Source organism: Rhinatrema bivittatum, chromosome 17 (genome assembly GCF_901001135.1).
Source record: "Rhinatrema bivittatum chromosome 17, aRhiBiv1.1, whole genome shotgun sequence".
Lineage (NCBI taxonomy): Eukaryota > Metazoa > Chordata > Amphibia > Gymnophiona > Rhinatrematidae > Rhinatrema > Rhinatrema bivittatum.
The window spans coordinates 19,952,707-19,967,843 of NC_042631.1; the positions used below are offsets into that span (position 1 = coordinate 19,952,707).

General features: G+C 39.8%; 1 protein-coding gene across 2 annotated transcripts in view; it reads left to right on the forward strand.

Annotated features, from left to right (window-relative positions):
- GALNT18 (polypeptide N-acetylgalactosaminyltransferase 18) overlaps positions 1-15,137 on the forward strand; it is a 389,972-nt gene that overhangs the window by 209,541 nt on the left and 165,294 nt on the right. For both annotated transcript variants that reach the window (XM_029582567.1, XM_029582566.1), the window contains exon 2: positions 7,420-7,612. In XM_029582567.1, the coding sequence (XP_029438427.1) occupies positions 7,420-7,612 (193 nt within the window). The remainder of the gene's footprint in view (positions 1-7,419; positions 7,613-15,137) is intronic.

Here is a 15,137-nt window from a genome sequence, read left to right on the forward strand (position 1 = left end):
ATGCAAAGCTATCTAATGCATATTCATTGTGGATATCCTGAAAACCGGAACTGTATGTAGCTTTTGAGAATTGTTGTTGGCCACCCCTTTGCCCTAATTCATTGATCTTTATTAAAATATCTCCCATATCATATATTATCAAGCAGTCTGTGTCAATTTCCTATATCACTCTCATGTATTGGATGATGGACTTCTCAAGGAATTTTCCACTTGACTGGAAGTGTATTCATATCTTTCATCTCTGAAATGAATTGAAGATGATTCCAGAACTTTAGTTGCAACGAAGTGCCATGATAGATTAAGTCATGATAAATATAAACAAAAAACGCACTTTGAAATGTCTGTATGCCAATGCCAGAAGTCTAAGAAGTAAGATGAGAGATTTAGAGTGTATAGCAGCAGTTAATGATGAGATTGACATAATTGGCATCTCAGAGACCTGGTGGAGGGAGGATAACCAATGGGACAGTGCTATATCAGGGTACAAATTATATCGCAATGATAGGGAGGATCAACTTGGTGGGGATGTGGCACTTTATGTCCAGGACGATATGGACAACAGGATAAAGATCATATAAGAGACTAAATGCTCAGTAGAATCTTTATGGGCAGAAATCCCATGTGTGTTGGGTAAGAGTATAGTGATAGGAATATACCACAGTCCACCTGGCCAAAATGGTCAGACAGATGATGAAATGCTAAGAGAAATCAGGGAAGTTAACCAATTTGGCAGTGCAGTATTAATGGGAGACTTCAATTACCCCAGTATTTACTGGGAAAATGTAACATCAGGACATGCTAGAGACAGAAAGTTCCTGGATGGAATAAACGACTGCTTCATGGAGTAATTGGTTCAAGAACCAATGAGCGGGAGAGCTATTTTAGATTTAATTCTAAGTGGAATGCACAATTTGGTGAGAGAAGTAACTGTGGTGGGGCGATGTGGCAATAGTGATCATAACATGATCAAATTTGAACTAATGATTGGAAGGGGGACAATATGTAAATCTACAGCTCTAAAACTAAATTTTCAAAAGAGAAACTGATAAAATGAGGAAAATAGTTAGAAAAAAAACTGAAAGGTGCAGCTGCAAAGGTTAAGTGTACAACAGGCATGGACATTGTTCAAAAATACAATCTTAGAAGCGCAGTCCAGATGTATTCCACGCATTAAGAAAAGTGGAAGGAAGGCAAAACAATTGACGGCATGGTTAAAAGGTGAGGTGAAAGAGGCTATTTTAGCCAAAAAAGCATCTTCAAAAATTAGAAGGATCCATCTGAAGAAAATAGGAAAAAGCATAAGCGTTGCCAAGTTAAATGTAAAATATTGATAAGGTAGGCTAAGAGACAATTTGAAATGAAGTTGGCCGTAGAAAACTCATAATAAAAACATTTTAAAATATATCCAAAGCAAGAAACCTGTGAGGGATTTGTTTAGAATGTTAGATGACTGAGGGGGCTAAAGTGGCTCTTAGGGAAGATAAGGTCATTGCAGAAAGGCTAGATTAATTCTTTGCTTCTGTGTTTAATAATGAGGATGTTGGGGAGATCTCAGTTCCGGAGATGGTTTTCAAGGGTGATGAGTCAGATGAACTGAACCAAATCACTGTGAACCTGGAAGATGTAGTAGGCCAGATTGACAAAGTAAAGAGTAGCAAATCACCTGGACCGGATGGTATGCATCACAAGGTTCTAAAGGAAATCATAAATGAAATTTCAAATCTATTAGTTAAAATTTGTAACCTGTCATTAAAATCATCCATTGTACCTGAAGACTGGAGGGTAGCCAATGTAACCCCAATATTTAAAAAGGAATCCAGTGAGCCTGACTTCAGTGCCAGGAAAAATAGTGGAATCTATTCTAAAGATCAAAATCACAGAGCATATAGAAAGACATGGTTTAATGGAACACAGTCAGCAAGGATTTTTCCAAGGGAAGTCTTGCCTCACAAATCTACTTCATTTTTTTTTTTTGAAGGAGTTAATAAACATGTGGATAAAGGTGAACCGGTAGATGTAGTGTATTTGGATTTTCAGAAGGCATTTGACAAAGTCCCTCATGAGAGGCTGCTAAGAAAACTAAAAAGTCATGGGATAGGAGGTGATGTCTTTTCATAGATTACAAACTGGTTAAAAGCAGGAAATAGAGAGTAGGATTAAATGGTCAATTTTCTCAGTAGAAAAGAGTAAACAGTGGAGTGCCTCAGTCATCTGTACTTGAACCGGTGCTTTTCAATATATTTATAAATGATCTGGAAACAAATATGACGAGTGAGGTAATCATATTTTCAGATCCATCCAATTGGCAGATAAAATTTAATGTGGACAAGTGCAAGGTATTGCATATAGGGAAAAATAACCCACACTGTAGTAACACAATGTTAGGTTCTATATAAGAAGTTACTATCCAGGAGAAAGATCTAGGTATCCTAATGGATAATACATTGAAATCGTCAGCTCAGTGTGCTGAGGCTGTCAAAAAAGCAAACAGAATGTTAGGAATTATTAGGAAGGGAATGGTGAATTAAACGGAAAATGTCATAATGCCTCTGTATCACTCCATGGTGAGACTGCACCATGAGAACTATGTGTACAATTCTAGTCACCACATCTCAAAAAATATATAGTTGCACTGGAGAAGGTGCAGACAAGGGCAACCAAAATGATATAGGGGATAGAATAGCTCCCCTATGAGGAAAGGCTAAAGAGGTTAGGGCTGTTCAGCTTGGAGAAGAGATGGATGAGGGGAGATATTATAGAGGTCTTTAAAATCATGAGAACTCTATAACGGGTAGATGTGAATCGGTTATTTACACTTTCGGATAATAGAAGGACTAGGGGGCACTCCATGAAGTTAGCAAGTAGCACAATTAAAACTAATTGGAGAAAATTCTTTTTCACTCAATGCACAGTTAATCTCTGGAAATCATTGTGATTTATCTAATGTTTTGGTACTTGCCAGATACTTGTAGCCTAGATTGGCCACTGTTGGAAACAGGATGCTGGGCTTGATGGACCCTTGGTCTGACCCAGTATTGCAATTTCTTATGTTCTTCTGCACAGGAATGGGAATCTAATGCAACCAGCACTTCATTAGTCTCTTTTTCAGTAGTGAGAGGAAGAAGTAGAACATCTTGAAGGAAGCTAACACCTTAATCTTTTCAACATGCATAAAGATGAAAGGAGATTATTTTCGACACAAGTATGAAACTAAGAAGGCCGTGAAGACAGTGTTACAACTTATATTATTCCTCGCCATAGAGTTCTTTCTTGAGGTCACATGTCTGTATCTTCTGTGGAAAACTACTGTAGTGAATGTTTTTGTAGATAATAGGGAGAGTGAAAGAAACTTAAGAGCCAGGGATTCTTCTGTTAAAAAAAAATCTTTTAAATGTGACTTTGTGCACAAGCAGTAATGATCACCAGGTTCATTGTTTTCTGACCTTGAGACACTGTCATGTTAAGAGTACTCATTTTTGTATATGACATTCAACTGTTCAAACAAAGTGGTAACTAAATAACAAATGTGGTGTTGAATTTTTTTTACTGCTGAGATTGTGCTTTTTCCATTTGCAGAGACTTTCCCTTGTTAACTGAGGATGCAATTGTTGCCCATTTATTTTCTTGGCCATGCATGATCAAAGTGCACAAAGGATCTCTTGCAGTTGAGTGGTTTAGAGAGTTTTTAGTAGAGGTCTACAGGCCAAAAAATGTTGTTGTCATGTAGGTTTTAGGCCAAAAAATGTTGTGGGGTCGTTTAGGTTTTTTCCCAGTTTGTTTTAGTGTTTTTAGATTTCTAAAATAGGCCAGGATTCATCGTTCCGTGCGGAATGATGAACCCTGCGCTACAGTGGGGTGGGGAGGGGGCGAAGCAGGGGGCGGTCGGGCGATAGCTGCAGGCGGCCGCACCACAGCGGTGCGATTTCGCCTGCTGCAGTGCAGCCGGCTACAGGCTATCACGGGCATAGCGCCACCGTAAAAGGTGGTGCTATTCCCCGTGCTACTGCCGGCGATAACGTTCGAAACATTATCGCCGGCAGCGGTGCCGCCACCGATTACCATAATTCCCTTCCTAGCTCCACCCCCGACTCCTATCCTCCCCCTAATTTAAATCTTACCGCTGCGATAAGTCCCTAATGCACACAATAAGGGCCTATCTCGGCATGGAAAATAACCCCCATAGTGTGCACTCTAAGGATGTGCATTCATTGTTCCAATCACTTCATTTGTTTTGGCGGTACATGTGTATCTCATTATTAGATAGTAGGCATGCAAAATGGATGGTATGCGCATACATCTATTGCCAAACTACATATGCACGCATATCCATTCTTGAGATACGCACATACCACCGAAACAAATGAAACTAATGGAACAACGAATGCATACGCCTACTATTTGGAATGGTATGCACTAAAAATAATGGAAGGAAAAGCATATAGTTCATTTTTCTTTTTGTTTCATTTTGAAAATAACATGAAATTATAGACATTATCAATGAAATTCTTTGTCGTTTCAAATTAATGCACATCCCTAATGTTCAAGCCAGGGATGGTGAACTCCAGTCCTTGAGTGCCACAAACAGGCCAGGTTTTCAGGATATTAACAATGAAAATGCATGAGAAAGATTTCCAGGCATTGCCTCTGTTTTCTAATGCATATTCATTTTAGATATCCTGAAAATCTGGCCTATTTGTGGCACGCGAAGACTGGAGTTCACCATCCCTGGTTTAGGCCCTAGTGCTCAGGTAATTTTTAGCTTTCTGGAACAATACTGCATTTAATGGAGATCCCTTGAGATCCAAAAAAAAATGGATTTTCAATCAATTTTACATCTTAATGAATTAACAGCTAATTGTATAACACTAAGTGCAAGAGAAAATGCTAAATTAAAGACAGCCACATTGATCTATAGTATTAAGAAGTCTCAGTCTAAATTTTGCAACCACGGCAACACTGTTATGTTGATAAAAGCTGATAGTATACCAAGTGTTTTGCTTTGTGCTCTCAGGGGTATTGCCCTCTGATTTTAGAAGAAAATGCAGCACCAGGCTTGCTGTATGCAAAGAATTAGGAACTAGTTTCTCGTTCTGAAACTGATGGAATTGGCTCTGTCACCAATCAAAGTTACTTTGTGCATTAAAGTCAGAGCCTGGATTTCTTTCCTAGCAAAAAAAAAAGTCACTTAGAATTACTGTTTGGTGCCATTTATTGTAACTGTGAGGAATAGGAGTGGGTATAGTTTAATACTTATAGAGTGTACTCAGACTCGCTTTATTGTGATAGAAGGTGCTGCACGATGACTTTTGACTGTTTCTCCCCTATAAATCAGTTCAGGGTATTTTCTCCAGGCTGGCTTCTTTAGTGGACGGTAGAGATGGTGAATAAGACCATGAGGAAAGTGGCAGGGCAGGGAAAAACGAATCATACCAACGCAAGAACATGAAGCACCGTGAATCATTGCCCTCTTTCTGACCCACTTCACGTCACATTGGCTACTTCCAGTTCAGCTTTATCCTTTTCTGCATATTTGTGGACCTCTTGGCCCTCCCAGTCTACGCAGGTCCCTCTGCCTGCCCATGTTTCCCAGACCCTTACTTGATTCTCAGTCATTTTCTTCTCTTGCTCTTACTGTAAGGATGTATGGGACAGGTAAAGGTTTTGGTTACTACCGTCTCTGCCGGTAGGCTATTCAGCACATCCACTCCGCATTTCTTCAGATTTCCTGTGAATATCCCAGTCTCATGTCATGACCTTGAGCCTCAGCAGCAAGTCTTGTACTTCCGTGAAGGCCGCCAGAGACTTGAATATTTTTTTATCATGAACCTGCTTTCCCATTTTCTTCTTTCAGAGCATATTTTGAGTTCTTTAAGTCTGTAACTGTAAACCACCATTGATGCTTCATTGAGATCCAAGGAGGCAGTATAGAAGTCTTATAAATAAATAGACAGAGGATAACTTTCAGACAACTCCATGTGGCTGCATATATACATAGATGGCCGCGTGGAGATCTATGATAGCATTTTACAACCTGCACGTATCAGAGATGCCTGTATTATAAAATACGCATATGTCTACCTACCAACATATATGCAAATGTATGCTTACACATAAATACATGGAATGCGTGGGAAGTGAGTATTTCGGTGTATAGAACGCACGCACTTTTCCTACCAATTTAAAAAATATATACATGTCTATTTTACATTTTCACACTTTTGGGCTTTTTTTTTTTTTTTTTTAGTGTGCACTAATTGTGAGTAGTTAACTTTTATCAAATGATGTGGCTTGCAAACTTTAATGCAAGCCACATTATTCAGTTTTGCTTAGTAATGAGCTGTTTTGCATGTATTTGTAGGCCAGCAAATAATATTTGGAAATTCAATCTCTATGCTTTATTTCCATGCTAACATCTTTTATTGCATGGTAAACCTTTCCTGCGTATTGTGTTACTGCAGCTTTAGTAAACAACTCCCTAAGTCCAATTTGTCAACAGTCATCCAGACTTTCATTACAAGCAGAATTGATTATTGTAACTCTCTGTATCAGGGACTACCATTAGGGTTACTGAAATGCTTGCAACTGCTCCAGAACTTTTGCTGCTGGGGAAAACTTATGGGTGCTAAAGCCCATGATCGTATGGCTGCCTTTGTTGTGGATAATAAAATTTAAAGCTTTATCAATAGTCTTTAAGTGCCTTCGTCATCGGGCTTGGGTTATTTAACTGAACATTGTCTCAGTAAATACCAGCGAAAAATGTTTGTTGATCTCAGCAGTCCCTGCTTTCTTCCTCTTTGATTTGTCAGCCAAATTGTCAATTACAAGGTGGAGTTTTTTCAGTTGTTGTACGCCCACTTTACGGAACCTGTTACTATTAGATGTTCAAGACAAATCCAGTTGTCTTCTATTTCACAAAATGCTGAGAACATGGCTTTTTGAGCAAGTGGGTTTTTTTTGTTTGTTTGTTTGTTTTTTTATGTACCTGCTCCTTGATGTTGATTGAGTATGTCAGCTGCTATTTGTGTTAGATACTGTACTCAGGGATTCATTGGAGCCTCTTAATGGAGCTGAGCTGATTAAGTAGGTAAATTATATGGAGCTTAGGTAGTAGCTGGGAGTTGTGAACCATTTATTGATCCATGAATAGGTTGCATAGGTGATAATAGATGGTAAGGGGGTAATGGTTAAATTGGAAGGAACAGGCAGCAGCATTGGGTGGGCTGGAGGGCCATTGTAGTGTTTGATTTGATTTGAATCGTTGCTTTGTTTGATAACATTATTGATATTGATTTTAGTGTATTGTTTTAGTTTATGACATTGTGTATGTAAACCACTTTGCGGTGCCTATAGAGAAGACAGAAAATCAAATCTAAGAAAACATGTAAACATGTTATTTTTTGTGGTTTTTTTTTCTTTCAGAAGCCCCATTGAAATCTGAAGAAAATGCTGCTGAGGCTTTTACAGACTCTTCTCTCTTTGCTCACTGGGGCCAGGACCTCAGCCCTGAAAACAGACGGATCGCCCTTAAGCAGTTTCAATATTATGGCTACAATGCTTACCTGAGTGATCGCTTACCCCTGGATAGGCCACTGCCGGATCTCAGGCCTAACGGGTACGTGTCTGCTATTGTCCTGGGCATTAAGCTAAGAAGAATGCTGGAAGGAGTGCAGAGAGAGAAACACTGAGAGCTCCTTCTCCAGGCCTCCCTATTCCTAGCCACACTACCTCTCCCACTCTCTTTATTTTCCACCTCCACTCCCTCCAGGCTGCTCTTATCTGTGGGTTTGTTGATCATGGCTTTTATTTTGTTCTGATACCGCCAACTTGACTTCTCATGACATAATCCAGCGTATAGATTCCAGTTTACACGTTTTGCAGTCGTGTCAGGTTTAACCTCTGTGGCTTTGGAGGTGTTGCACTAATACTGCTGGTTAGGGTAAGTTTGCTTATTGCATGATGTTCACTAAGATAGGAAGCCGTGGTAGGCCTGACGTGCATCAAGTGTTGAACAGAATCTTGTAAAAGTGCCCATTCAGGATGATGATGATGGGTCGTGATGGTGGCGAGTTGTTTGGTTTTTTTTTTGTTGAGCAAACACATAATTAGGTTCCTGCTTTCTTGCTGGTAATATTTTATGATCAGGTCCAGTTCGCTGAAGTACATGAGGAAAACAGGGATATTGTTCTTCTTTTTTGCCTATGGGATGATGACAAAGGAAGAAAGACCCATCAGAGATTACAGGTCAAGGAGCATTCTGTTGACTCTTGATGCCGTTTATGAAATGAAGGAGGAAGTCAAAAAGCATAAGCCAACCTGTCAGGAAGTTTTATCCTCCATGATATTGTCTTTTTCTTAGTAACCACTGTAGTAGCTTGAAAAAAAAAATGAGTTGATGGCTTCTGTAGCGAAACTTTCTGTCGGCTGTAGTCTCCGCCTTTATGCAGAGTTTTCTGGATTTTCTATTCATTGCTTGGATTTAAGACCTTTAGCATCTTTTCTTGGGAAATTCCAGTGTTTGATGTGGGCTCATCTGCAATTGTATGGAAGGATAAGGGAATCTCAATCAGACACTTTGCCTTAAATAAGATAGAGTTGCACGGTAAGCTTAAAGTGACTTTATTTTCTCAGACATTATAGCGAAGTTCATGTTTCCCCAGCTCGTTCCTTGACATTTTGAAAATGTGTAGGCTTGAAACAATTGCCGGATTGGATTGATGTTACGAATTAATAAGCGTCACCATAGAAACTTTTACACATTAAAGAAAAAAAACACCTCCTAATCAGGCTGTAATTATGTGTGCTTTGTAAGTCAGTGGCAGTACAACTATGCAATCAAATTAAAAGTGTCCATTTTGAAAGGTTTTACACTTTAGTGCTTGGTTCATAAACAAGAATGAAAATCAAAGCATTTGCTATTTCAAAGGGCTTTTGTGCAGGGGAGACATAATGCATTTCATCAGTGACATTATGAGTAAACAAATTTACTATCTTCACTTTAAATAGATTGGATATTGTGTTAGAAAAACCTCTAAACAATGCAAAATATTTTCAAACTGATTGCACAGCTATATTGCTGTTGCTTCTGAATTTACTAGTTATGTTAGTTTTTGTAAAACTTTAGATGAATCAGTTTAGAAAGTAACAGCGCCAGTGGTAAACACCACTCACTAATGCTCCTTTTCAGTTGCACATCAGTACAGGGGAAGTTATGATACCATGCAGGCTATATATACCTTTCTGGTGCTGGAGCCATGAGGTGGACAGGTTTTCACCGGCACAGGCCAGCATATGGTCAGAGGAACCCTTAGTGGGGCATGAATCCCAGGCAGTATATGTGCATGCTTAAGTGAGTAGGGTGGGAGGAAATACAAGAGAAATATTAATGTCCTTCTTAGATGTCACTTTCAAATTTATTTATTTATTTTAAGATTTTATGTACCGTCATTCCAAAACAAGATCACAACAGTTTACAAAATAATATTAGAAAACAAATCTGACACATATCAGATGCAATATTCTTTAACAAATCAAGACCACTTATTAAAATATGATGTACGTGTTACAGAAAAGATATCTAACAGATAATATAGAAATTCAGTTCATTTTAAATTAATACATGGTAATCGGAACATTATGGATCATCGTGTTTCATTACATTTTATCCTCCATGCTTCTAATCCAAAGAACTCTCCTCATTCTTAGTCTTGTAATCCCTCCCTCTCTCGTTACAATTAATTCCTCATGATTCAAGTTTAAATTTCTCATCATTCTTAAAACCATGGTGCTTTACTCTCATGATTTTAAGTAAGATTATGAGCATTTTTAAACAAGCATGTTTTAGTTCATATTTGAATCTTTTTCTATCTTGTATCAGACGTAAGCATCTCAGGTAGTGAATTCCAGAGTTTAGGACCGGCTATGGAAAACACCCGATCTCTTATTTGAGTCAGGTGTGCACTCCTTGTTGTGGGAACAGTCAGCAGTCCGCAATGAATGTGCATGAGATTAGATTGGCATACACTGCCTCCACTGCACACAAATTTATCTCGTACATATTCCTTGCTGATATCCTGAAAGCCCGACTGGCTGGAGGTCCTCCAGGACAGGTTTGGGGACCACTGATATAGACAAAGTGTGGAACGGAGGATGATCATGCTTGGGAAAGTGCAGGGAAAGAGGAAAACAGAAAAGATGCATGGATGGGATCAAGGAGGCCTTGCAAATCTGTCTTGGCAGCAGCTTCGGGATGCTGGTCCACCAGGAGAGAGCTGGTTCACCAGGTGTCAACACTGACGTGGTAGCACTTTTTAAAATTATCATTTTGTAAGGGAGCCAGCATTTTATTTATTCAACAGTTTTCTATACTGGCATTAGTAGGCACATCATATCGGTTTACATCAAGCAAAAGATGGAAAATACAATGAACGGGGGAACGGGGGAGGGGACAACAAAATGCAACATGGTGCAACAACAGTGCTGCAATTAGAGTAGGCTATAATGGGGAGCCTGAGAAGGAGAACCGGAGAGGTAACATGTTAACGTAATGACTTAGAGTGCATGAAGTTAACGGTAAGGTGATGAGGTGACGTGATGAAATACGGGGATCTAGTCTGGATAGGCCTGGTGGAAAAGCCAGGTCTTTAGCATTTTCTTGAATTTGAAGGGGCAGGGCTCAAGGCGGAGGTTTGTAGGTAGGGCATTCCAACAAGTGGGGCCAGCAATTGATAGGGCGGCGATCCCTTGTTGAGGTGAGGCGGGCATTATTGAGGGATGGGATGTGCAGGGTACCTTTGAGGTTTGCTCTGGTTGGGCGGGAGGAGTGTGTGAAATGGAAAGGTTCATTGAGCCAGATGGAGTTGTTTTTGTATATGGATTTGTGAATAATGGTGCGGGTCAGTACAACAAACAGAGCAGAAATGATAGCATACAGTTGAGGATGCCTCAGGTGCTTTGGAATCCTTAATTCTAGTTTGGAAAGGCATCTTACAGCGGCATGACTCTCGCATGCTAAGTGGTTAACCTCCATAAAGAGAGCTACATAGGTTTTGTATCCCCTTTTGCTTTTCTTCTGCTGGCTGAAAAAAAACCAAATCATTGCTTTTGTTGTAATAAAGCATTGCCTTTTCCTGATCGAAATGAATAACGTTAAGGAGAACAGCCATGCGTGTCTTGTGCACTGTTTGCTCAAGATTGGCGGCCAGAATCCATTCGCACAATTTTCCTCCCTCCAGAGCTTAATTTTTTAAACAACTCTGTGACTTTTTTCAGCCTCTGTGATTTGAAGTGAAAGCGTATGTGTGTGTGTGTGTGTGTGTGTGTGTGTATTGGCGCGGAAGGGGAACAGACGTGCTTAATATGTGCACTCAACAGTTTCACTTCCTATTAATTAGCCTCTGCACTGAAACAAAAAAAACAAAGCATGTTTATCTTATTTTTAATATCACTTTGCCATTATGGCACGTTTTCTTGAAAGGAGAGATTTTATCTGTTTTTGCCAAGTCCTAAACATTGTCTGGTTTGTTTTGTCCAGGGATAATGATCTATGTTAATATACACAGCTTTGTGATTACTGGAATAGATCACTAAAAATATTTTTATTCACTGAAGCCTTTGGCTCAATTGTTTTATAATATTTGCAGCAGCTTTGTTACCCGATTGTGATATATAATTTGTATGAGATGATATTTGTTGCAGTTTAGTTTATTATGTTTCATTTATTTGCTTTTGATTTTAAGTATATGTTGTATGTTTTATTTGTCCTTTTGATATTTGTTTTATTGTAATCTGCATTGGTGGGTTTTTTTTTTGCTGAAATTGAGGAATACAACTATTTAACATAAATACATAATATTGACAGATATATTTGCATTTTGTACATGCTTAGGGGGCAGGAGGTAATTTCAGCACTACTCAAGCACGGGTATGGCCGTAATAATGTAGAGCAAAAGTATTTCAGAAAAGCCCAGTTAATTTTTTAATTGAAGGAATTAATGATCAAAATAGCCAGATTGGTTACTGAGGTACACTTCTAAAGTTTGGGATCCTTGTCCCTGGATGAGGTTTTAGGGCTTCAGGTATTAGACTGAGGTGCTAGGCCAACTTCCCAGTTGGCACTGAAAGAACAATTTGAGCAAAAACCTTCCTAAATGCATTGTATGGTTTTGCTGCCTTGAGGTTCAGAAAGCCACCCTTTGAGAAGGTTCGATTGTCTAGCTCCCAAAGCTGTCATCCTCCTATGGCACACAGCGCAAAGGCATTTTGTTAATAAACCACCTTTCCCTCTGTTAGTAGTGTAAGCTCTAGTATGATTGGACGAGCACCTGAGGTAGCATGGAAAAGGTTTTAACCATATTGCACTTTTAAAGTCACTGAAAATGAAGAAGCGTGAGAGCATGAAATAGGTTTGCATAGAAAAAAAAGCATTCCGCACATATTTGCTGTAGGAATGTACTTTCCTTTCGCTCCATGCAATTTTACTTAAAGTATTGGACAGGCACTAAGTAAACACATTTCATGTTGCTGCAGGGATCAGCTACTACATGAGGGAGAAGAAAAGGAATTGAGTTTCTTACAGTGAGGCTGCAGATTACATCCTAAAGTATTTTCCGAGGCGATGCGTTACCCAGCAGGGTCTAGAAGGGTACTGAAAGGAAGGTTAAAGAAAGGAGAATGGAAAGCAGAAGTTAGCCACAGGGAAATGAAATGACTGGAGGACAAATTAAGCGCAAGGAATTGTAATGGAATATAAATCGAGGGAGCTAATGTAAACTGCCCTGCCAGTTCTTTACATTGAAATCAATTCATGCTGCATTCACAGGAAATAATATCACAAAGGAGATTGGGGGGTTTTCTTTTCAATACCGGGCCAAACCTCTTGATTCTTGCGAACAATTTCCCCTTCTTCCATTCACGGGAGGAAACTTAGACCACGGCCTTTATTGGACACCTCCATTTCTCATGAGCCTCTCTGTACCAGAGCTCTCACCAGGAATCCAATCGCAAATCTCAGCCTGCTGATCAGACGTTGCTGCTCGGATGGTCCGCCATCACCTCAAGCTCAACATGACCTAAACTCTTTCTCTTCCCCCCCTCCTTTCTTCATCACTGTAAATGCTGCCGTCCTCCCATTCCTGTTCTGGAACTCACCAGTCACATGAAGAATTCGATCATCTTATCATTTTATCTGAACAGGCAAACAGCTGTATTCTGCCGGTCTATAATGCAAAGTGAAAAAGCATGTCTCTATTGCAGTAATCGTTTGCGGAAAATGGCTTCTGTGTAGCCATTTCTGTCCAACATGAGACAGGAAAGGAAGGGGCTACGATGATTTAACGATTAAAAATCGAAAATGCCAAGGAAAAACTTAGCATCTGCCTACCTCTGTGACTTGTATCCAGGCGTGCTCTTTACATGAGATTTAGTGGATCATTAAATTAAGAATAGCATCTGTTAGCTCATTATAGTTTTTGTACCGTTTCTTCAGGAAGAAACAAACTGCTGGTTGAGAATCTGTTGAAGGACGTTTGACTTTTGATAGCCCTCGAAGAGGTGCAACACTTTCCTAAAGGCATTCAGGGATTTCAGAAGTGGAGTCTTTACAGCTGTTGTTGTAATTTTCAATTAGCAGCAAGGTAAAGATCCTCCTAGTGAAAGTATTTAATAGACATTGGAATCCTCAGCAGAGGAGACGTTATGCTTACACGTTGGCTGCCAGGAGAATATTGTAAATGACTCTGTTACTGCAGTGTTTACTGTTTTATCATAACTGCTTGAGCCTGCCTCTAGAGTTGTTTGTAAAAAAAATAAAATAAAATAAAAAAGACAGAATAATTCTAAAAGTGTGTGCCACCAAGGTAAAAGGGTCTGTTTTATTAGGCTGTAGGGTGCAGTAATGCACTTTATTGCACATGTAAGGCATACTTTGTTTCCTTACTGTTTAGACTTCACATGTTCAGCTGTAGGGGAGACTTTTTAGACCACACTAAGGTGTCCCTCACCCTGGGTACTGGGATTGCCCACACTCTGCCTATGTATAATAATGTGGTGGTTTGGGTTTTTGGAGTGAGAGGAATAGAGATTTTAGCGGACCCCAGTAGGCTCCACAGCCTACATCATAGGTGAAGGGAATTGGCTCCTACTAGGGCCCTCACAGACCTAGGAGGGATGGTCCTTGGAGAGAAGAAGTGTATTTGACAATTTTATAAAGAGAGCTTGATTTTTTTTCTTGACCTGCTCCAATTTCTGGGACGTCCATCCTTGCTTGAGGGGAGTAGGATAGGGTTCTACGTTGCCCTGCTACCAGTCTGAAGGGAATTACAGTTCCCAGAAGAGAGAAATGAGTGGGTTTTTTTTTGTTTTTTCTATTTTTTGTTGGGAGGAAGTCTTTTATCACCAAATTCCTACCCACTTAAGGAAGGAGATGACTTTTTGACTTTTCCTGTTACAAGGAAGGGACACTGACTCCGATTTTAAGGAAGGTTAAGGCACTTGGAGTTTTATTTATCTACATCAAGACTTGTTTTCTTTTTTTTTTAGGTTTCTGTGATTTGCACTTTGATCAAGTTTTCCTGAGTTGCAGTAAATATTTATTATTTGAGTACCAAAATGTAAATCTTAAAGTGCGCGTGGGTGTTCAGGTGCGCAAGGTTCCCAGGGCGCACACATGGACGCACGGATTTTATAGCATGCGCGCGTCGACTGGATTTTACCCATGTATGTGGGCTGTTGAAGATTTCTACAATATATGCCATTGAACATTGTGTGCACTTAATGGGGGTAAATGGCCTTTGAAAATCGCTAGGCTTTATATTTATCATTAGATAGAAAAGGCTTGCAAAGCTCAACTCATTGTATGAGAGTCATTCAAGAGTCAAAGTGAAATGTTGAACTTAGTCCCGTTGCCAGTAGACTTCTGTCTATATCATTAAGAAACACCACTGCAATTGCCCCTGACTGGCAGCCGTATTGATGATTTCATCAGGGAGGCTGAAGAGCCTGAATTGCCCTCTCGCCCTCCTTAGATGTGGTCTTTCCAGAGCCTCCTACGTTTTCCTCCTTCTCCTTTGGCCTTCCAGCTGTGTTCAGCGCCAGGAGCCTGCCAGCTATGTGGCGCGCCCTATTTTATATCACCTCCTTGC